Source organism: Cervus elaphus, chromosome 6 (genome assembly GCF_910594005.1).
Source record: "Cervus elaphus chromosome 6, mCerEla1.1, whole genome shotgun sequence".
NCBI lineage: Eukaryota > Metazoa > Chordata > Mammalia > Artiodactyla > Cervidae > Cervus > Cervus elaphus.
In genome coordinates this window covers 26,854,082-26,879,601 of record NC_057820.1, presented here as the reverse complement: position 1 = coordinate 26,879,601, position 25,520 = coordinate 26,854,082, and the positions used below count along the sequence as shown (strand labels likewise).

The following is a 25,520-nucleotide window of genomic DNA, read 5'->3' as shown; positions in this document are numbered from 1 at the left end:
TGGAAAGGAAGAAGTAAAATTATCTCTTTTTGCACATGACATGATCTTGCATACATAAATTCCTAAATAATCCACTAAAAATTATCAGAACCAATAAATGAGTTTAACAGAGCTTCAGGATACAAGATCAATATATAAAAATCAATTCTGTTTTTACACATTAGTGATCAATAAACTGAAAACAAAATTAAGAAATGATTGCAGAAAGGCTAAAGCACTCAGGAATAAATTTAACAAAAAGAATGGAAAATATCCTATCCTAAAAAACAACAAAACATTTTTGAAGAGAATTAAAGATCACATTAAAAAGCAGAGACATTACTTTGCCAACAAAGGTCCGTCTAGTCAATGCTATGGAGAAGGCAATGGCACCCCACTCTAGTACTCTTGCCTGGAAAATCCCATGGACGGAAGAACCTGGTTGGCTGCAGTCCATGGGGTCGCTAAGAGTCGGACACGACTGAGCTACTTCACTTTCACTTTTCACTTTCATGCACTGGAGAAGGAAATGGCAACCCACTCCAGTGTTCTTGCCTGGAGAATCCCAGGGATGGGGGAGCCTGATGGGCTGCCATCTATGGGGTCGCAGAGTCGGACACGACTGAAGCGACTTAGCAGCAGCAGCAGCAGTCAAAGCTATGGTTTTTCCAGTAGTCACATATGGATGTGAGAGTTGAACTATAAGGAAAGCTGAGCACCGAAGAATTGATGCTTTTGAACTGTGGTGTTGGAGAAGACTCTTGAGAGTCCCTTGGACTGCAAGGAGGTCCAACCAGTCCATACTAAAGGAAATCAGTCCTGAATATTCATTGGAAGGACTGATGTTGAAGCTGAAACTCCAGTACTTTGGCCACCTGATGTGAAGAGCTGACTCTTTGGAAAAGACCCTGATGCTGGGAAAGATTGAAGGCAGGAGGAGAAGGGGACGACAGAGGATGAGATGGCTGGATGGCATCACCGACTCCACGGACATGAGTTTGAGTAAACTCCGGAAGTTGGTGATGGACAGGGAGGCCTGGCGTGCTGCAGTCCATGGGGTCACAAAGAGTCGGACACGACTGAGCAACTGAACTGAACTGAATGGAAAGATCACATAAATACAAGGAAAGAGGTCCCATATTCATTCATCTCATGCTTCATAATTTTCCATATGATTTTTAGGATTAAGTTGTCAACTTCTGAAAAAAGTCTGTTGGAATTTTGACAATTTCACTGAAGCTGTAGAACACGTAAGGGATATTGGCAATCTCCATGGTTTAAGTCTTTTAAACCAATAGTTCTAGAACAACTGGATGTCCACATGGGCAAAAGAATGAAGTTGGACTGCTTTCTCATACTATACATAAAATTAACTCAAGATGGATCAGAGACCAAACATAAGAGCTAAAGTTATAAAACTCTTTGAAGAAAATATTGCAGTAAATCTTCATAGCTTTGGGATAGGCAGATTCTTCTTAACTATTACACCAAAAACACAATCAACAAAAGAAAAAAAAAGGATAAATTGAATTTCATAAAATGTTTTTAAAAACTTTAATCCTCAAAGGTTATCATCAAGATAACAAAAAGACAACCCAAAGAATGAGAGAAAATATTTGCAAATCAAATATCTGATAAGGGATTTATACCCAAAATAAACAAAGAACTCTTACAGTTCATCAATGAAAAAAAAATAATCTAATTCAAACATGGACAAATGATCTGAACAGAGGTGCTTCCAAGAAGTTAAATAAATAGTCAATAAAATCACATGAAAAGATGCTCACTATCATTATCATTAGGGAAATGCAAACCAAAACCAAATGAGATAACACTTCATACCCACCAAGGTCACTATCAAAATTTCAGATAATAGTAAGTGTTTACAAGAAAGTAAAAATTGGAATCTAAATACATTTCTCATTTAAGTATAAAATGGTTTAGGAAATTATCTGGCTGTCCACAATGTTAAATAGGGAGTTCCCTTATGACTCCATAATTCCACTCCTAGATATATACCCTAAGGAAAAGAACACATGACCCCACACAAAACTAATACACAAATATAACGCCATAGTATGATTCCCTTTATATAAAATAACCTGAATAGACAAATCCATAGAGATAGAAGCAGATTAGTAATTGGGACTGGGGAGGCAGGGAGAATTGGGGAGTGACTGCTAATGGATAAAAGGATGATGAAAATGGTAAAAAATTGATTATGGTGATAAACACACAATTTTGTGACTGGTGATGAATACTAAAAACCACTGAATTGTAGAATTTAAATGGGTGAATTATACATCATTGAAGTGTCTAAGAAAAAAATGATATGCACAGAAATTCCTTGGGGTTAATTGTGGTACATACATAACTCAGAATTTTTTCCAGTTAAGATGAGATATTCTGCCAATTGAAGCAGAACAGTGGTTGTCCAAATTTACAAGTTTTAAAAATATGCATATACATATGTACAGCTATCTATGTATTTCTATTTGCTCATCATAGGTGTTATATAAATTTTGAAATTTTAATTTTTTAGTGAGCAAACTAAGTGTACTAGAGTGGAGTTGAAATTCTGTAGATGAATCATCTAAATTTTGTTTGCATTTTATTCAAAAGCAATTGGAAATTTCAAATATAAGTATTCAATGAGTGGAATACCAAACCCTGCAGGTTTTATTGCACTTACATCCATTTATTATAAACCATAATTTATTGAAATGTAGCTTTATGTAAGAAAAATTAAATATGAAATATCACAAGCTGTATACACATCTAATCTTTAAATTCTATAATTAAAATTTGGAATATCTCAATTAATGGTATGAATCATTTGATAGAGCTCATATTTTCAATAGGGTAAATTTACAATCTGTATTAGAATACACCAAAATTTTCATTGGTGCATGTAAAGTAGTTATTAGGATCAAAATTAGGGAAAGAAAAAAGAGAGAGGGCAGAAAAAGTAAAATCAGAAAATGTAACTGAGACAGTGGGACATTTTAAAATTATATAATCTTATGCCATTAAATTTTAAAACCTAGATTGATACTTAAAACCTGGATAGCATGTTAAAACCAGAGAATGGAATCCCTGGTGATTCAGTGGTTAAGATTCAGTGCTTTCACTACTGTGGGCCCAGGTTTGATCCCTGGTTGGGGAACCAAGATCCTACTAGCTCTGTGGCACTGCCAGAAATAAATAAGTAAAATAAAATAAAATTTAAAAAACTGGAGAGGGGAGGTGGGAATGACCAAAATTCTCCCAAGACAGAGAAAATCTGATTAAAGCTACTAAGTACAAAATAAATTGAATTGGTAAACAGTTCTTCACATTAAAATAATAAGTACTAGATGGTCTGGAGATAATTTCAGAAAGAACTTTTAATTCTTTAAAGAATAAATAATTATGTCTTATATAAACTTAGTATGGAAAGAGAAGAAAGGAAGAGGAGGAGGTGGAGAAGGTGGGGGAAGGGGACAAAGAGGGAGAAGAAACTTTACCCAATTTAATTTATAAGATCACTGATGGGGCTTCCCTGGTAGCTCAGCTGATAAAGAATCCACCTGCAATGCAGGAGACCCTGGTTCAATCCCTGGGTTGGGAAGATCCCTTGGAGGAGGGCATGGCAACCCACTCCCATGTTCTTGCCTGGAGAATCCCCATGGACAGAGGAGCCTGGTGGGCTGCAGGTCCCTGGGGTCACAAAGAGTCGGACACGACTGAGAGATTAAGCATGCACGCATAATACTGATACCAAAACACGACAAAGGTGACAGGGGAATAAAAAAAACTTTGTCTAATTTTACTTATGAATATTAGTAAGTTTAAAACCACAGTATTTTATATATATATATATTCTGAAGACCCTCTGACACCACAGTTTTTAAATGCCTGCTGTCAAAGTCAGATTTCTGAGTGCAAGCTAAAACATTCATTGTAAAACACACATTTCTTGCCTGGATAATCATGTGAGAAAATAGATGTCCACGAAAATAAAGACAAAACCTTTTTAAGTTGAAAAATAAATAAATAAAACCACAGTATTAAAAGAATATAAGGCAAGAATTCAGATTTTTTTAAAACTATATTACCAAAAATTGAATTCTTTAAACTGTATTACTACCCAGCTTTCCAGGTGCCACTCGTGGTAGAGAATGCCTGCCAATGCAGGAGGCATAAGCAACACGGGTTCGATTCCTGGGTCGGGAAGATCCCTGGAGGAGGGCATGGCAACCCACTCCAGTATTCTTGCCTGGAGAATCCTATGGACAGAGGAGCCTGGTGGGCTACAGTCCATAGAGTCACAAAGAGTCAGACAGGACTGAAGCAACTTAGCACACATGCACCATTACTCTTACAACCTCAAAAGATGTAGAAAAAGCTATTTATAATAGTCAACACTTATTTGTGATTTAATAAATCAACAACAAAGAAACAAGTTTTTAAAACAGTCATTCTGACCTAGGAATGGAGAAAATTTGCTTAATCTAATGAATGTTATCAGTCAAAAATAAATAGAGAAAAAATCCTCAGTTTTGAAATACTAGAATTATTCCCATTCATTTAAGGATGAAACACAGAAAACAACTATTTCTTTGATTTTTCCTGGTGCTCTGTCATTTTTCCTTTATTCTATTGATCAGATTTCTATGGCAAGGCTCAGATTCAAAGCATGGAAAAAAGACTCCACTTCTTACATAAAGGAACCACAAAGTCATGTTGACCTAGAACAAAGAGACTGACAGTTATTTCTCCAGCAAACATGGATTTATTCAGGCTCAAGGAATTGCAGTTTGTGGTCTGCAGTGACTCAGTGACTAAACAACAACAACAACACATTATGCTGTACTATTCCTATGAAACTATTCTAAACTGCCACTGGATAAACACATTGCCAGCCAGTAGACAACGACCTACGCTACCCATCTCCTCCAGACTCCTCTGTTTTAGAGATATTGGTTGATTTTGCTAACTGATGATTTGAGCTGCATGTATTCTCTCGCCCTGTGCTGTTAACTCCCATTTTTCTTTTAAATTCACAAACAAAAGTGAGCCTTGGCAATCCTATCCCCCCACCCGGAGCCCCAGTAAAAAGCAGAGCCCCAGTTACATTCTCTCTCACTCTCTTTCGCTTTACCTGTGACCTCACTGACTGTGTGCCCCAGGTGTGCCATGTAATTTCCAGCTCCTGTGTCAATAAGCTTTTTTAAAAAAATTTCTTAATGGTTATTGCTGATGGCATCTTACAATCCTAAGAACCAAAAGAGCAGGTTCAGCCACAGCATTGTTATCAATAGGCTGAGACGAGCAAGCAACAAGATGGAAGAAGGGAAGGTCTAAGACTATGTACAAAGGAAATAACAGAATTATGAAAAAAATAATTTGTGTTTCCAAAACATCAGCCCCATGTGTATACATTATTCAGACTATCTGGCTTTCAGGAGCTATGTTTTTAGGCAAAAGGAACTGAACTCCCTGGCTTTCAAACTGAACTCTTGGGAACCTAAGGAGGTGGTGCTCCCCCAATCCTACCTTTTTTTTTTTTCAGTGAGTACATCTATCCTTGCTTTGATCATTTTACATGTGAGCTTGGTAAACATTTTTTCCTGTAAAGAAAGGATGAAAACGTGTTTTATTCTTATTCCATTTGTGTGCTCTGTATACCCCATGGAGATTGGAAATGTAGGCCCTTTGAATTGATGCTTTCAAACTGTGGTGCTGGAGAAGACTCTTGAGAGTCCCTTGGACTGCAAAGAGATCCAACCAGTCCATCCTCAAGGAAATCAACCCTGAATCTTCATTGGAAGGACTGACGCTGAAGTTGAAGCGCCAATATTTTGGCCACCTGATGTGATGAACTGACTCATTGGGAAAGACTGATGCTGGGAAAGATTAAGGGCAGGAGGAGAAGGGGACAAAAGAGGATGAGATGGTGGGATGGCATCACTGACTTAAAGGACATGAGTTTGAGTAAATTCTGGGAGATGATGATGACAGGGAAACCTGGCGTGCTGCAGTTCATGGGGTCGCAAACAGACACGACTGAGTGAACAACCTATTGTCCCAATTGTCCTCCAGCCTCCACCCGTGCCTCCAATGCACCAGTGTCTATTTGAAAGGAACATGGTTTTGTTAATGGGAGGGAGAAAAGAGAAACATGCATCTCACCCCCCAAGAGGTCCACTGGACTTTGCAGCAAAAAGGTTCAAGGTAAAAGCTGATATCAATTATCAGGTCTTAGAAAAGACCATCATTCTGGAAAAGATTGAAGGCAGGAGGAAAGGGGACGACAGAGAACCAGATAGTTCGATGGCATCCCCAACTCAAGACATGAGTTTGAGCAAGCTCCAGAAGATTGTGAGGGACAGGGAAGCCTGGCATGCTGCAGTCCATATGGTCACAAAGAGTCGGACATGACTGAGCAGCTGGACAACAACAACAAAAGCTGATATAACTGCTCATGAGCAATTCTATGAGTTTCTGAAAACAAAGGGATTCCATATCCCTGGAGAATCAAGTATGGAACAGAGCAAAATCCTACTGGTCCTCAGCTCTGTAAGGAATTCAAGGCTGGTCTGGCACCCCAAGGATTGGAAGCTTTAGAAGTATCCAGAGATTGCTCTGCTGCTGCTGCTGCTGCTGCTAAGTCACTTCCGTCGTGTCCGACTCTGTGTGACCCCATAGACGGCAGCCCACCAGGCTCCCCCATCCCTGGGATTCTCCAGGCAAGAACACTGGAGTGGTTGCCATTTCCTTCTCCAATGCATGAAAGTGAAAAGTGAAAGTGAAGTCACTCAGTCGTGTCTGGCTCTTTGAGACCCCATGGACTGCAGCCCACCAGGCCCCTCCGCCCATGGGATTTTCCAGGCAAGAGTCCTGGAGTGGGGTGCCATTGTCTTCTCCAGAGATTGCCCTAGGTATAGACATTACTCTCCTGACAGGCATCATAGTCAAACAGGTATCAGATAGGAATCAAAGAAGCCAGGGAAAAAGAGAAAAAAGAGGACATGTTCTGTGGTCATTGTCACTGATTTACTGGTTTATAATCCACTTCTTGGGGATCCCTAGAAGTAACAGGAGGACTCTGGGGAAGACACTGAAGTACTCTCACTACTAATATAGTCTCTATTTAGCTAGGATGCATTTAGCCATCATACTGCTGTCTCCAAAGCAAATACTGTTGAACATAGTTTTTTCTAATCTAGACAGAACCATATACATTCACACAAATTCCATTGCAATTGCTCTTGTTATTTATGTAGTAGGACAACTTCCAGCTGAAGGAGTGATGCATCTGAATAAGCATTTCCACGGTGCTACTTTTATATTTGAATAAGAATTCTGGTTTTGTTCCCAGTCTCACTTCTGACTCATCATTGTGAAACCAAGAAATCAATTAGCCTCTCAGCACCTCAAAATCTCTCTTCTGTGAATGAGGATAATGGGTAACCTTCTCTTGCTTCACTGAATTGTTGTGAAGTTTAATTAGATAATGTTCGCACAGCCCTTTGAACTCTACTAATTAAATTGATGTGTAAATATGGTGCTTCCTTTTATCAGGATGCCTTGACTGAGCCATTTCATAAAGAAAGATGACTGTGACAGGAGGATTCATAGGGAAAAGATTACTTTAAAAAAAATTCTTGCGAACTAAATTCTGAGATTATCAAATAACCATGTGAAATCATGTAAAAATACCTAGTTGGGGTTCTAGGATATGGCCTTCACTTACTCAAGAAGTGTTGGTTTTACCTTCATATAAAAATAAACAGCTCCTAGGGTGTAGAATCATGTCCTGTTTATACTTTAAATAATGCTGTTGTTTTTCTAAATGCTATATTTATCCAGTATATTTTGCTAAAACAGCATTGGTTGTTTATTTCATATTTGTCATATAAGGGATCACAAAATAACAGATTTGAAATAACCTAATAAGAAACTTATAACCTTTGAAATAGTGTGATTCTGTGTAGACCATCCATTGATTAGTCTGCTATCAATAAAAGAGATTTCACCCACAACAGAGAAATCTTAGATGAATCAAAATTTTACTAAATTTTCTGATGAGAATGCTACTGCTGCTAAGTCACTTCAGTCGTGTCTGACTCTGTGCGACCCCATAGACGGCAGACCACCAGGTTCCCCTGTCCCTGGGATTCTCCAGGCAAGAATACTGGAGCGGCTTGCCATTTCCTTCTCCAATGCATGGAAGTGAAAAGTGAAAGTGAAGTTGCTCAGTCGTGTCCAACTCCTAGTGACCCATGGGCCGCAGCCCACCAAGCTCCTCTGTCCATGGGATTTTCCAGGCAAGAGTACTGGAGTGGGTTGCCATTGCCTTCTCCGCTGATGAGAATAGTTCACTCTAAAATAATTATCCCAATTATTTTTGAAATTTGCATTCATAAAGACCTTTTGTTTCTGTCAGAAGTAACTTCATAGATGGATTAATTCACTTGGGGGAAAAAAATCATAAGCTTACCTCCATAAACCTATCTCAGTCTTTAGTATGTAATTTTATTTATAAGTTAGAATTTTTTTTATATTTCCTTAATTTTTTCCCCATTTCTTTTTATTAGATGGAGGCTAATTACTTTACAATATTGTAGTGGTTTTTGCCATACATTGACATGAATCAGCCATGGATTTACATGTGTTCCCCATCCCGATCCCCCCTCCCGCCTCCCTCCCCATTCCATCCCTCTGGGTCTTCCCAGTGCACCAGCCCTGAGCACTTGTCTCATGCATCCAACCTGGGCTGGTGATCTGTTTCACCCTTGATAGTATACTTGTTTCAAAGCTATTCTCTCAGAACATCCCACCCTCTCCTCCCACAGAGTCTAAAATTCTGTTCTGTACATCTGTGTCTCTTTTTCTGTTTTGCATATAGGGTTATCGTTACCATCTTTTTAAATTCCATATATATGTGTTAGTATACTGTATTGGTCTTTATCTTTCTGGCTTACTTCACTCTGTATAATGGGCTCCAGTTTCATCCATCTCATTAGAACTGATTCAAATGAATTCTTTTTAATGGCTGAGTAATATTCCATGGTGTATATGTACCACAGCTTCCTTATCCATTCGTCTGCTGATGGGCATCTAGGTTGCTTCCATGTCCTGGCTATTGTAAACAGTGCTGTGATGAACATTGGGGTGCACGTGTCTCTTTCAGATCTGGTTTCCTCAGTGTGTATGCCCAGGAGTGGGATTGCTGGGTCATATGGCAGTTCTATTTCCAGTTTTTTAAGAAATCTCCACACTGTTTTCCATAGCGGCTGTACTAGTTTGCATTCCCACCAACAGTGTAAGAGGGTTCCCTTTTCTCCACACCCTCTCCAGCATTTATTGCTTGTAGACTTTTGGATAGCAGCCATTCTGACTGGCATGTAATGGGACCTCATTGAGGTTTTGATTTGCATTTCTCTGATAATGAGTGACATTGAGCATCTTTTCATGTGTTTGTTAGCCATCTGTATGTCTTCTTTGGAGAAATGTCTGTTTAGTTCTTTGGCCCATTTTTTGATTGGGTCATTTATTTTTCTGGAATTGAGCTGCAGGAGTTGCTTGTATATTTTTGAGATTAATCCTTTGTCTGTTTCTTCATTTGCTATTATTTTCTCCCATTCTGAAGGCTGTCTTTTCACCTTGCTTATAGTTTCCTTTGTTGTGCAAAAGCTTTTAAGTTTCATTAGGTCCCACTTGTTTAGTTTTGCTTTTATTTCCAATATTCTGGGAGGTGGGTCATAGAGGATCCTGCTGTGATTTATGTCGGAGAGTATTTTGCCTATGTTCTCCTCTAGGAGTTTTATAGTTTCTGGTCTTACATTTAGATCTTTAATCCATTTTGAGTTTATTTTTGTGTATGGTGTTAGAAAGTGTTCTAGTTTCATTCTTTTACAAGTGGTTGACCAGTTTTCCCAGCACCGCTTGTTAAAGAGGCTGTCTTTTTTCCATTGTATATTCTTGCCTCCTTTGTTGAAGATAAGGTGTCTGTAGGTATGTGGATTTATCTCTGGGCTTTCTGTTCTGTTCCATTGATCTATATTTCTGTCTTTTAGAATTTTTTAAAAATTAATTTATTTTTAAAGGTTACACCCCATTTATTGTTATTATAAAATATTGGTTATTTTCTCTCTGCTGTACAATATATCCCTGTAGCTTATTTTCTACATCACAGTTTGTACCTCTTACTCTCCTACCCCTATAGTGTCCCTCCCCCTTCCTTCTCCTCACTGGTAACCACTAGTTTGTTCTCTATATTTATTTCTGCTTTCTTTTTGTTGTATTCACAAGTTTGTTGTATTTTTTAGATTTCACACAAAAATGCAGTATCATACAGTATTTGTCTTACCCTTTTGAAGTATCTCACTTAGCATAATACCCTCCAAACCCATCCATATTACTATAAATGACAAAATTTCATTCTTTTTTATGGCTGAGTATTATTCCAGTGTGTGTGTGTGTGTGTGTGTGTGTGTATGTGTGTGTGTGTGTGTATCACATCTTCTTTATCCATTCACCTGTTGGTAGACACTTATGTTGCTTTCATATCTTGACAATTGTAAATAATTTTGCTATAAACATTGGGTTGTGTTATCCTTTCAAACTGGTATTTTTGTTTTTTTCAGATATATACCCAGGAGTATAATTGCTGGTTCTATTTTTAATTTTTTTTAAAACTTCCATTCTGTTTCCCCAGTGGTTGCATCAATTACATTCCCACAAACAATGTACAAAATTCACTTTTCTACACATCCTTGCCAATAATTTGTTATCTGTGTTCATTTTATGATAGCCATTCTGACAGGTGTGAGGTGATATCTCACTGTAGTTTCGATTTGCATTTCCTTAACATTTAGTGACGTTGAGCATCTTTTCATGTGCCTGTTGTCTACTATCTACATGTCCCTTTGGAAAAATGTATATTCAGGTTTTCTGCCCACTTTTTAATTGTTTTTTTTTTTATGTTGAGTTGTATTAATATGAGCTTTTTAATGTATGTTGGATATTAACTCCTTGTCAGTGATATCATTTGTAAATATTTTCTTCCATTGAGTAGGTTGTTTTTTTTTTTTTTGGTCAATGGTTTCCTTTACTGTGCAAAATATTTTGGGTTTAATTAGGTCCCTTTTGTTTATTTTTGCTTTTATTTACTTCGCTTTAGAAGACAGATCCAAAAAATATTGCTACAATTTATGTCAGAGTGTTCTGCCTACGTTTTCCTCTAGGAGTTTTATGGTTTTTGGTCTTAAATTTAGGTCTTTAATAAGTTGTTGTTGTTGTTTTTACTGAAGTCTTTAATTCATTTTGAGTTTATTGTGATATATGGTGTTAGAGAATGTTCTGATTTCATTCTCTTATGTGGAGCTGTCCAGTTTTACCAGCACCATTTATTGAGGAAACTGTCTTTTCTCCGTTATATATCCTTGCCTCCTTTGCCATAGATTAATAGACCATAAGGGCATGGGTTTATTTCTGGGCTCTCTAATCTGTTCATTGATCCGTGTGTCTGTTTTTGTGTCAATACCAGGCTGTTTTGATTACTGTAGCTTTGTGGTGTGGCCTGAAATCAGGTAGGGTGATTCTTCCAGCTGTGTTCTTTCTGAAGACTGTTTTTGCTCTGCAGGGTTAAAGCTGGAAATGTTGATGATATTATAAGTGTGCAACAATGAAATTTCATGTAACTGAATATCTTAGAATATAGAGTTGATATGTTTTATTAGGAATTTAAAGAACTGATATGAGAGTTTTGAAAATTGCTAACTATAAAGGAGGGAGTTTGCAATAACAAATATTTATATAAAATCTAACAGCTATTTTATTGTACTTGTAATGTTTCTTATTACCTATTTACTTGAGGAATACATCTGCTGATAGGCCAGCATAGCCTAAAAGTATTTTGAATTTTTAGAAACTTAAAATTCAGTGTCTGATTCACATCTTCTAAAATATATGTTCTTCTGCAAATCTTCCTTTGAATGATAAGAATTACAGAAAAATTTCAGATTCTTTAGGTCCTGATAGAGGATTTTGAAAAAGTATGAGGATGACTTAGTAAACTCCTGGGTATAACAATAGCCCAGATATGTATATTGTTGATATTTCCAGAAGAAGGCCAATAAGTATTGATTATTATGATCTAAAAGAAATCATAATAGTCAATTATAATTAACAGTAAAGAAAGGACACTAAAGGAAACAAAATACAGATTTAAACTAAATATATTCTCTCAGGAGGCACAAGGATAAAACAGAATTTGAGGCTGCTACTACAGGGAACTGGGGAATGAATATTCTATTTATGGATCTAAGATTCTGAATGATTCTATATCCTCAACCCATTGGTGTTTTTACCTAGAAGGACAAGAGTTTTAAGAGCCAGTCCATTTTCTGTTAGTTTTGGTCTGTCTTTAGCTAGTGCTTTAAGAGAATATTATGTACCAGAGTCGCCTGGAGAAGTGTTAAAATGCAGAGTCCTGGGCCATATCTGGCCTGCTGACTCAGGACACAGGCAGTCTAACAAGCTCCCCAGGTGAAACTCACTGAAACTTAAGAACGTCTCAACAAATGTGCTTTTCTCACTAGATAGAGGTTTAGCTAGAGGTTCAGTCCTATTAATGCCGCCAGTATTATAAAAGTGTTACCCACAAAAACTCTAGCATTTCTTTGAGATCTTCAATTTGGACTTGATTTAGACACAGTAAGTCTAAGTTAATATGCCAATTAGTTGCGACCTCATTACGAATAGGAAGTCCTCAGAGTTTTCAGGAAAGAGACTATCAAGAAATCACTTAATTTGTTAATGATTCCACTTTGAGCATACATCTGTCCCGATCAAATTCGCACGTGTGGGGTCACTGAGGAGCCAAGACTGCACCTCTGCTCGCAGCCAGGACATGTGGAACATTTGTGTATTCTTAAACACCCACCACCATCTCTCCAAGGGAGATGTTGAATTAAATAGCAGTTTAAGACTAATAAAGTAGTGCCCAGATCAAGCAAAAGGTTGCCTTCTAACATTATGAGGATATTCTCCTTGTGAATTTTCAAGGATAAAATAAGAGATTGGGCATTTGATTCCTTTTCCTCCTCCCCTTCCTCCTCATAGGGAATGTCTAATTGTTTTATCTGAGTCTTATTCCCTTTGTTCTCATATTCTTTTAAAAATGCTCAGTAAAGTGCTGAATGTCTGGCAATGGGTCTATTATTCCATTCTAGTTTTTCTAGAATGTTTTAAATTATAGATGTTTAAATTCTAAATGTTTCTAGTGTATTAAACTTTCTATTTCAGGCTTAAAGGTATTGGCAAAAAGTTAGTAGAGAGCTCATTACATTTGCAGCAGGAGTTACTTATGAAAACTGTCTAAAGGTATTAAAGAACTTGTCTCTGAATTCTCCAATGGATGGTTCCTTTCTTTGCTTATAAAACGGGATTAGCATTCAATCTGTGCTCACAGGAGGGTATAGTTTCCAAAAGACCTTGTCTAATATACACAATTTTTCTAAATTCTTCTGGTTTCTTATGCAAATTGGGGTCTTTGAATCCTATCTTTCCATTAGACTCTTTCATAACAGAACACATATGTACTATTTGATATACACTTGGGGTTACTGGATTATTGATTCCTAAAACTATTTCTAATTCCTCTGCAAATTTTATCACTTGGCTTTTTGGCTCAGTATGAGACCAGACCTTAAAACAATGCAATTTTCCCTGCTTCTGATGGTGAGGGGAGGGGTGGTAAATTTTATGAAGTAATTGCACTTTGGAGATTTTTCTAGACAGTTAGGAGGTAAAAGGAACAAGTCAAAGGAAGTAGAGAAACTTAAGTTGGGGGAAGATAAATAATAAAAGAGCTATTTGATTTGTACTAAGACTTGGAAGACTCTAAAAGAGACCATTTTTAGTTTTTCACTTTTTGTTTGCCTTGGTGAAGACATTTTAAGGGAACAATTTTGGAATCTAAATGCCTTAGATATTCCCTCAGAAACATAAAAAAAATAAAAAATGCAGAACATTGGATATTTGGGATGCTGTGCTAGTGCTAAATCACTTCAGTTGTATCCAACCTTTTGTGGACCAATGGGCTGTAAGCCTGCCAGGCTCCTCTGTCTATGGAATTCTCCAGACAAGAACACTGGAGTGGGTAGCCATTCCCTTCTCGAGAGGATATTCCTGACCCAGGGATCAAACCCAGGTCTCCTGCACTGCAGGCAGATTTTTTTTACCATCTTAGCCAGGGAAACAAGTGAGCTGAGGCAAAACATCCGCAGGATTTTCCAAAATTCAAAAGATACTTTCTGAACTTTTTAGTCCTCAGGGTCAGTTTGAGTAATGGATTTATCTACCTTACCCACATCCCCTCACTGTGAACTCTTCCTTTGTAGATATACAACAAAAGATGACAGCAATAGAGACAAGTTGTGTTGTAAGTAATAGCACTGACTTCCACCAAAGATAAAAGTTATTTAACTGAACATATAATCAAAGGATTTCTAAAATGAGTTTCTTATTTAAAGAAGACAAAATAAACTCAGCATTTGGGGACCTTTAAAGAAAAGAAATCAGAGTTGGGACTCAATGCAAGACTTACCTCATCATCCCAGTCACAGAGGCCAACAGCTTCCTGTACCAGCAAGAGGCTCAAAGGGCCAAAGAGGCAACCATGGTTCCAACTTGAGGTCCTGGACCATGGCCAAGAGAAGTTCTTGATTAGATTTTCACAGATCCCCAGTATTGTTGAACACTGGTTTCCCCCAGATGGCATCCAAACAATCCATCAATAAGACAAATCTGAGTTTAGGTTAGAGAAGCATGGGAGAACACTATCTTGATAGTCCCTTAGAGGCAGTGGTGTGCTGAACCTAACTCCTGTTAGCCTGAGAAGGATCACCTTGGTAACTTGAAGTCAGCCATGATAGGAATACTTATACCACAGAAATCATCAAATTCCACAAATCAGGAATCCCCACCTCTCCCCCCACCGCCCCCCCTGACCAGCCCCAGTGAGCTACTTTACCTTAGTAACATCTTAGGGTGTAGAAGCAAAGTTGGAATATTTAGGAGATGTTGAAGTTTGTTTTGGGGGTTTCCCTGGTGGTTCAGATAGTAAAGAATCTGCCTGCAATGCAGGAGATGTGGGTTTGATCCTTGGGTGGGGAAGATCCCCTGGAGATGGAAATGGCAACCCATTCCAGAATGCTTGCCTCAAGAATCCCATGGATAGAGGAGCCTGGTGGGCTACAGTCCATGAGGTTGCAAGAGATTAAACATGAAGTTTGTTTAAGGCAAGTCTCTTAATCAGAAATTTTCAGGAGGATTAGGTAAAGATCATAATATAAAAGTTTAGGATTGAAGACACAACAAGGAGAGGATTTAAAGCAAGGATTTCCAAGGGTCTTGAAAATTTTGATACTATTTATTGAGATGTCAAACAGTTTGATGTTAATTAAAATAAGTCTTTTGATGTGTTTTTGAGACAATAAAATTGCTTAAAACTTTTATCTTTCTGAGCAAGAGTTCCCTAGAGTAATAAAGTTGTATTGATAAAAACAATGAAATAATAAAGTTATGTTAATGTATAGAGTAAGTTATGTGTATGTGGATGGTTTTGGTTCTCACATATAATGCTTGAGTCTTCAAATTATATAAGAATTAAGGATAGCGGCTGTACTAGTTTGCATATGACCCAGCAATCCCACTTCTGGGCATACACACTGAGGAAACCAGATCTGAAAGAGACACGTGCACCCCAATGTTCATCGCAGCACTGTTTATAATAGCCAGGACATGGAAGCAACCTAGATGCCCATCAGCAGATGAATGGATAAGGAAGCTGTGGTACATATACACCATGGAATATTACTCAGCCATTAAAAAGAACTCATTTGAATCAGTTCTAATAAGATGGATGAAGCTGGAGCCCCTTATACAGAGTGAAGTAAGCCAGAAAGATAAAGAACATTACAGCATACTAACACATATATATGGAATTTAGGAAGATGGTAACGATAACCCTATATGCAAAACAGAAAAAGAGACACAGAAATACAGAACAGACTTTTGAACTCTGTGGGAGAATGTGAGGGTGGGATATTTCAAAAGAACAGCGTGTATACTATCTATGGTGAAACAGATCACCAGCCCAGGTGGGATGCATGAGACAAGTGCTCCGGCCTGGTGCACTGGGAAGACCCAGAGGAATCGGGTGGAGAGGGAGGTGGGAGGGGGGATCGGGATGGGGAATACGTGTAAATCCATGGCTGATTCATATCAATGTATGACAAAACCCACTGAAATGATGTGAAGTAATTAGCCTCCAACTAATAAAAAAAAAAAAAAAGAATTAAGGATAGGTTTCTGTGGAACTATCACATCAAAAAGAAAAGGCTCATAGGAAATGTTCACTTGAAACTACTGTTCATTTTCAACTTTAACAAAAAAACAAATAAAAAATTTTTCTGACTTCACATTCTACTAGTATCTAAAGTCTTTTTTTTTTAGACTAATATCTAAAATCAGTCCATGGGGTCGCAAAGAGTCAGACACGACTGAGTGACTGAACTGAACTAAACTGAAATTCTTTTCCAAATGTTTAGTTTTTAATATGCCACTTTATCAAATGATAATAATTTAATTTAAATACATTGCATTTGTTTATTTGGGGAACCAAATACCTCATGTCTAAGAAATTTCTTTTCAGTGTCTTTTAAGGTACAATTAATGAACAACTTTACTTCCAGTCATTTGTTTCTACAAGACAACAATGTCAGTGGACAAGTTATTTAACATATCTGAAGTAGGTATCATATATGCCTATTTGTTATCATTTCAACTGTTAAGTACAATTTGTATTATTTCTTTCTTTTGTTTAGCAGAATGACAGGGTCAGAAGTCTGCAAGGGTTCAGAAATGAATTACTTGAGAGAAGAAAGAAAAAAATTATTTTAATTAGACAAAAGAGAATCTTTAAATCATAAAATTTGAAAGCATCATTAACTTTCCCAATTCAATCTCATCTTTGCCCTATTGTGAACATTTCTAATGGGGAATAAGGACAGTATTTCTCTTTGTGGCTTATTATTCTTAAAATATCCTCTGTATTGAGCTAAAAATCTATTCCCTTCCTTGTCCCTTCATTCTTCCTTCTGAAAATATATAAAGTAAATCAACTCCCTATACAGTTTAACACACTGAAGACACAATTATTGGGTTTTGATTATTTTTAGTTTTTTAGGTGTTTTTTTCCCCCTAAGAAAGGCAACTTGAGTTTATTCAACCATTCCTGTTTCAGAGATATTCAATGTATGGACCAATACTCACCCATGGCTGTTCCTTACCCTTTGGGAACTGTAAGTTATAGATCCACATCAACATAAAGAACTGTGGCAGAATATAAATCAGCATACTGGGACTTCCCTCATGGTCCAGGGGTTAAGAATCTGCCTGCCAATACAGAGGACAAGAGTTCAATCCCTGATCAGGGAACTAAGATCCTACATGTCATGGGACAACTAGTTGCAGCATATGCTGCAACACATAGCCCACGTGCTACAACACAGTGTCTGCACACTGCAAGAAGACCCAGCACTGCCAAAATTAAAAAAAAGAAATCAACATATTGCTATCATCATTGAAAAATTCTTTCTATGAAAAACTAAAGCTAGCTGAATTTAAAAGCATGTTGACTGATATAGTTGATTTAAATTGTGGCATAAACTTTTTCTTCTTGTCACAACCTGATGGGTAAACAGTTGAACCAACTAGTTTGATAGCACTTGTTCCATATGACATGATTTCCAGATCCATTCTCATCATTCTTCTTAAGATCAGCCTCCAGAATACAACCAACATTTTCAGAGAAACTCTGCTGAAAATACAGTGGAAAACATTACATCCCTGTATCTGGACATTATTTGTCTTGGAACACCTAAGAGTTTTTAGTGAATTTTTAATCAAGTACACCCAGCTGATCAGATATACAGAACCTCTTTCAAATTCTTATGGCTATTGATAGTCCACTATTCCAAAGTAGCTACCTACTAGCTATTCTGTCCAATTTTGTCATTTGCTAATATGTATTATGCAACTTTTGCTGTATTAAAAAACAACCAAACACCCCCAAACTCAGTCAATTTAAACAACCACCCTTTAAAATAAATTTCTCATGAGCATGGTTCAGCTAGTCAATTATAGTGACCTTAGCTCAAATATTCTGACCATGACTTGGCTTGTTCAAACATCTGCCTTCAGCTGTGGTTGGCTAGATAACTGGTCTAGGAGGGCTTCCCTGAAACAACACAGCTCTCTTCCACAGGATTTGGATCTGCCAGGAGGGAGGCTTGTATTTGTTCTCATGGCTGTGACAGGGTTCCAAGAGAGAGAGGAAACACACAAGACCTCTAGAAGAATCAGTCCCATCCCTGCCATAAAGTAGAGCAGAGAAGGGTGGAAAATGGACCTGGAGGAGGACAAAGATAAAATAACTATTGTGATGCCAATGTGTTCTTCCAAGTTCTCACAAAATTTGAAAATGGCACTGAAAGATACTTTTCATGGAAGACCTTCTTATAGATTCATTGATAAACTGTTTCAGAATGTATTATTTAACCAGTCATGACTACCATTGAGAGCTTTTATTCAACCTGTGTTTTTCCATCATGTTTCACTGAATCCCATCATAAGGCTTCAGTGAAAAACTGTCAAACTTGCTGCTGCAGATAAGAAATCATCATAGTTTCATGAACACAAATGATCATCACTGCATTATTTATGATAGCAAAGTATTGAAAAGACTGCAGGAATGAATAACTTACTATGGTAATTTACATAATAAATTATTTCATGTGGTTTTTAAATTTTAAATAATTGATGAAATAGGAAAATGCTTACAGTTTAATTTTAATTCAAAGATAAACAATGAGGCACAATACAAACAAAATTATATATCTTTTTATAGGCTTTATACCTAATGAAGAAGCATTTTGAAATCCTAGAAACAAATACAATAAAAATACATTTATTATCTTTGGATGGCAAGATTATAGTGATTTTTGTTTTCAGCTTAAACTTTTAGATATTTTTGACATTTTCTGCAATGGAAATATGTAACATCATCATCATCAAAAAAAAAAAAAAAGCATGTATTCAGTTGTTTTCCATTTTGTAATTTTCCTGAGAATTAAAATCAAGCTCACATTTCCCTCGATTTGGAAAACTGTGTATTTGACCACTGCCAATTGATATTCATTGAGATAGTGAATTGAATAGTCCTAATTGAGAGGGAGCTCTGGATCTTTCCCAAAATCATAGTAGCTGGATTTTAATAACTACTTCATTGTCATTTTAATTTTAAAAATATTTCCTGCTGTCATATCACTTATGGTTTCTTTTTCTATTGGCTGCCAAGAATATACAGGATTTTATGACTTTATTTGGAGCATTACTTGATATCTATGCTAGAACTGATAAAAAGGGAGAAGTTCTCTGGGACAGGATAGGAAAGCAAGAGAAAAAATTTCTCTCAAGCATTGATAACCATCTTCGTTGTATCATTGGTGTGGCTGAGGAACCTTGTCAGCTAGCTGTATCTATCTTGGCACTGTCTTTTTAGCCTTTTAATTCTTACTATCACTAAAAATCATATGTCACAAGATGACATTTAAAGCATCTGGATATTCAGATCATAGAAGAAAGCCTCTGATGATGCAAAACAGATTACCCTATTCTGGTTAAGGGATGTAGTGTGAAAATGAGTAAATCACATTCCAGACACAGTGTCATCCAGAGGCATTCTGATGGAATAAAGATGGACACAAATTCTTTGATTCTCCTCCCATTGGGAAGTCGCATCTCCACCCCTCCTTTTCAGTCTAAGTGGATTCTGTCACTGGCTGACCAATAGAATATGACAGAAGCAACACTGTGCTAGTTTCCAGGTTCCATCCTCAAGCTACAGGTGCCTTCTATTTCCTGCCGCTTGGAACACGCACTCCTGGAAGCCAGCTGCGGGGCTGTGAGAAGTCCGAGCTGCGTGGAGAGGCCACATCAATGTGCTCCAGTCAGCATCCCCAGACGAGCTCAACTGCAGGCCTGTGAATGCACCTTGGACAACCAGTAATGTCACAGGTTGAGATGCCTCCAACTGCAGCCACTGACTCCATTTATATGAAAGACCCCCAGGAAGATCCATCCAGCTGAGCTCAGTCAACTCACACAACTGTGGAAAATAAAAATAAGTTGTTGGTTTAAGACACTGAGTTTAGGGATGATTTGTTAACTCATAGCAAAAAAAAAAAAAGGCAGCACTAGCCGTTGTTAGCTGGCACTGTTGCATCTGAAATAAAATTTGAAAAGAGTTACAAAAAATAGATGGTGACATCACATTTCTGTAGAGCTATCTTTCAAATTCAAATGGAGAAACACTAGGTAGAATGTACTGTTTCTTACCATTCCATGTTATATACAGATGTGATGATCAAAGAAACCAAGAAAAAATCAAAGCAGGATAGTCTTTCATGTTTGGAAATGATAAGATACTACTTTGTGCACATCACTTTACAGTTTACCACAACCCTGAGAAATATGAATAGTACCATCTTCACTTTTTGTCTTTTTTATCCTCCTTCCCTCCCTCACTTCCTTGTTTCTGCCTCCATCTTCCAAGTTGTTTTCACTCCACTGCACTCACCCTCAACAGAAGCCTATTTTGTCTCCATAATCGCCCCATGGTATTTATAGTACATGAGATACAAAAGGAGGCTGCTCAAGCTGGGTCCATTTGAAGTCTGTAAGCAGTCTCTAAGGTGAAAGGGTAAACCCTAGCAGAATTTCACCCTGTGATACCCTCATGTGCTACCTTTCCATGACAACAAAAATACCAGATGTATAAATCCTTGTTATTCTCAAGGTAAGAGTTTAAGTATTTTCCAGTGTTTTACAACTCTGTTTTCCTTCTAGGTATCCCAAAGTTGATCACATCTGATATGGTCAAGGAAGGTGCCGCTGTAATTGATGTTGGTATCAACTATATCCATGACCCAGTCACAAGAAAGACAAAACTCGTTGGAGATGTGGACTTTGAAGGTAATAAACTGCATCTTTTTTGACGAGTGAAGAAAAACAGAGGTTCAACTTTGCATGTTTTGATAGTTGAAAGAGAGATTTTCTATTTGATTGGGGCATTACTTTTTATAATTTTTTTTAAGATTATTTATTTTGGCTGTGCTGGATCTTTGTTGCTTCACAGACTTTTCTCTAGTTGCAGTGAGCAGGGGTTACTCTTCATTGTGTTGCACAGGCTTCTCATTGCAGTGGTTTCTCTTGTGGGGCAGGGATTCTAGGCTTGCAGGCTTCAGTAGTTGCAGCTCATGGGTTCAGCAGTTGCAGCTAAACAGGCTGTAGAGCCCTGGCTCAGTAGTTGTGGCACATGGGCCTAGTTGCTTCACAGCACGTGGGATCTTCCTAGACCAGGGTTTGAACCTGTGTCCCCTACATTGGCAGGCAGATTCTTAACCACTAGAGCATCAGGGAAGCCCTGATGATTATTATTAATCATTACATTAATCTTTCCTCTGATGGAAAAGAGTTTAATGACACTCACATATTTCCTTCCTTCTGCCTGACTCCTTTCCTTCCTACCTTCCTTCTTTCTTTCCTTCTGTCCTTCTTTTCCTCCTCTTCCTTCTTGGGAGAAAAATATAATAACATCATTAATATTTAGTTTTAAGATTAAATTCCTTGTAGTGCAGTTTTCTTAGTGAGCATTGTTTTGACTGTTGGGAGCGTATCTCTGTCCTTCATCATCCATGCTTCATACTCAGCCATTCATTCTCAGAGCCAGAAGGCATCTTGAGATGTGTTTGCTAGCCTTCACTATATTTCAGATCTAAATAGTTCCCTGGATAATTCAAGTCGTTATCCCTCACTTGTGTTTTAAAGAGGATGAGAGGGCGGCCATTTTGTTCTTCTCGTGGTTCCAGTGGGGAGAGAAGGAGGAAGCAGGGAGCGGGGCGGTTGGCGGGTCCCACCGTGGCTTCTGCCACCAACGCCAGCACCATCTCTGTGCTGTGGCGTGGGAAAGGAGGTGTGAATCCCGGGCGCGAGCCGGCGACGGCGCCGCTGCGGGAAGGTCGGCGGTGGGAAGGCGATGGCGGATATAGATAAACTCAACATCGACAGCATCATCCAACGGCTGCTGGAAGTGAGAGGGTCCAAGCCTGGTAAAAATGTCCAGCTACAGGAGAATGAAATCAGAGGACAGTGCTTAAAGTCCCGAGAGATCTTTCTCAGTCAGCCTATCCTGCTAGAACTTGAAGCACCACTCAAGATATGTGGTGATATCCATGGGCAATACTATGATTTGCTTCGACTTTTTGAGTATGGTGGTTTCCCGCCAGAAAGCAATTACCTGTTTCTTGGGGACTATGTGGACAGGGGAAAACAATCACTGGAGACTATCTGCCTCTTGTTGGCTTACAAAATCAAATATCCCGACAATTTTTTTCTTCTCAGAGGAAACCACGAATGTGCCAGCATCAATAGAATTTATGGATTTTATGATGAATGTAAAAGAAGATATAACATTAAACTATGGAAAATTTTCACAGACTGCTTTAACTGTTTACCGATAGCAGCCATTGTGGATGAGAAAATATTCTGCTGTCGTGGAGGTTTATCACCAGATCTTCAATCTATGGAGCAGATTCGGCGAATTATGCGACCAACTGATGTACCAGATCAAGGTCTTCTTTGTGATCTTTTGTGGTCTGACCCCGATAAAGATGTCTTAGGCTGGGGTGAAAATAACAGAGGAGTGTCCTTCACATTTGGTGCAGAAGTAGTTGCAAAATTTCTCCATAAGCATGGTTTGGATCTTATATGTAGAGCCCATCAGGTGGTTGAAGATGGATATGAATTTTTTGCAAAGAGGCAGTTGGTCACTCTGTTTTCTGCGCTCAATTATTGTGGAGAGTTTGACAATGCAGGTGCCATGATGAGTGTGGACGAAACACTAATGTGTTCTTTTCAGATTTTAAAGCCTGCAGAGAAAAAGAAGCCGAATGCCACGAGACCCGTCACACCTCCAAGGGGTATGATCACAAAGCAAGCAAAGAAATAGATGTCATTTTGATACTGCCTAGTTGGGACTTGTAACATATAGTACATAACCTTCATTTTTAAAACTGTAATGTGTATTGGTCAGCTTGCTCAAATAGTGTTTGTGGGGCTCCCCCTTCCATTTTTGACTTAATGAATGGTATTTGCTGGTTATAACAGCAAATGATAGATTCTCCACTCCCAAGGAAAAATGTTTTGTTTAGTTCCCTGTTCCTTTTACAAACAACATTAATGATGGTGTTAAAGCTGTACACTCAGGACAGTGTCCCCTGTCTAAGGGGTGAGTGTACAACTGATCTTTTTTTAATTCAGTACAGCCCATGAATAATGTAAATGCTCATTTTCTTTAGGATATACAGAGAGCCCTAGGGTGCTCAATCTGTACATGTTATTGTCATAAAATGCATACTGTTGGATACAAACCACTGTGAACTTTTTTGTTTCAAAGGGATTGCTTTTTTTTTTTTTAATTAATTAATTAAATTTTTTTTTTGTCATACATTGATATGAATCAGCCATAGATTTACACGTATTCCCCATCCCGATCCCCCCTCCCACCTCCCCCTCCACCCGATTCCTCTGGGTCTTCCCAGTGCACCAGGCCCGAGCACCTGTCTCATGCATCCCACCTGGGCTGGTGATCTGTTTCACCATAAATAGTATACATGCTGTTCTTTTGAAATATCCCACCCTCACATTCTCCCACAGAGTTCAAAAGTCTGTTCTGTATTTCTGTGTCTCTTTTTCCGTTTTGCATATAGGGTTATCGTTACCATCTTCCTAAATTCCATATATATGTGTTAGTATGCTGTAATGTTCTTTATCTTTCTGGCTTACTTCACTCTGTATAAGGGGCTCCAGTTTCATCCATCTTATTAGGACTGATTCAAATGAATTCTTTTTAATGGCTGAGTAATATTCCATGGTGTATATGTACCACAGCTTCCTTATCCATTCATCTGCTGATGGGCATCTAGGTTGCTTCCATGTCCTGGCTATTATAAACAGTGCTGCGATGAACATTGGGGTGCACGTGTCTCTTTCAGATCTGGTTTCCTCAGTGTATATGCCCAGAAGTGGGATTGCTGGGTCATATGGCAGTTCTATTTCCAGTTTTTTAAGAAATCTCCACACTGTTTTCCATAGCGGCTGTACTAGTTTGCATTCCCACCAACAGTGTAAGAGGGTTCCCTTTTCTCCACACCCTCTCCAGCATTTATTGCTTGTAGACTTTTGGATAGCAGCCATCCTGACTGGCGAGTAATGGTACCTCATTGTGGTTTTGATTTGCATTTCTCTAATAATGAGTGATGTTGAGCATCTTTTCATGTGTTTGTTAGCCTAACTAACAAAGGGATTGCTTTTTGTTTTTCCTCTTGTCTTATTATGTACAAACTAGTTTTTATAGCTATCAACATTAGGAGTAACTTTCAACCTTGCCAGCATCACTGGTATGTATATTTAATTAAAGCACACTTTCCCCTACAGTATACCTAAAATGACGATTAAAGCCATTATTTTAAGTGTTTGTGACTCTTTTCCTGAAGCCAAAGTTTCTGTTGAAATATATATTGACACTCCCCTAAGTAAGTACAAGGTGGCATGGTTGTGTACACCTGTCACCTTTATGGGGATTCAAAAACAGGTTTTTGAGTTTGAATAGCAGTTAGTAACATAGTGCTGTTTAAGCTATTAATGATTAAAGTTAATTACATTTTGTACGATTTCCATATAGTCTATTCATTAAGTAATCTTTTTACAGTTACATCAGGCCTGAACCCATCCATTCAGAAAGCTTCAAATTATAGAAACAATACTGATCTATGTGAGTGACCGATTATGCATTCTTTGGCCTACATTCTTTATTCTGCGATGAAGTTGAGGCTTATAAGTCAAAACAAAGGAACTAACTTACTATCCACCAGTTTATACAGAACTCACAGTATCTATGACTTTTTTAAACTAAGATCTGTTAAAAAGAAATCTGTTTCAACAGATGACCGTGTACAATACCATGTGGTGAAAATTAATTCAGACTTATTAAATGATGAACTTGTTAAAAAAAAAATAAAGAGGATGAGAAAGAGGAGTTAGGTTAATATTAGTATGGCCAATGAAGGAGATAAAGCAGCAAATGTGTAGAAACAAAAGAAATTCTAACCCAATGCCTTTGCTGTATAGATGAAGAAACTTAACCCTGAGATAGGTATATTTTAGATGCCTGACCCCTAATCCAATACTTCCAGTATCTTTGTCAAATACTTACCTGCACTGGCCTTTTCAGTATAATCTAGGAATCTTAGCTAATAATACATGCATATAATAAAATAGAGATATTTTCATATTAGAAATATTTTATATATTGGATTACTCCTTGGAAGGAAATATTTTATATATTGGATTACTCCTTGGGAGGA

The 25,520-nt window shown here is 37.9% G+C and overlaps 1 protein-coding gene across 1 annotated transcript in view; it reads left to right on the top strand.

The window, feature by feature from the left end:
• The window catches only part of MTHFD2L (methylenetetrahydrofolate dehydrogenase (NADP+ dependent) 2 like), a 147,798-nt gene that overhangs the window by 94,024 nt on the left and 28,254 nt on the right, over positions 1-25,520 (top strand). Inside the window, exon 7 of the mRNA XM_043906475.1 lies at positions 20,944-21,069. Coding sequence (XP_043762410.1) covers positions 20,944-21,069 — 126 coding nt within the window. The remainder of the gene's footprint in view (positions 1-20,943; positions 21,070-25,520) is intronic.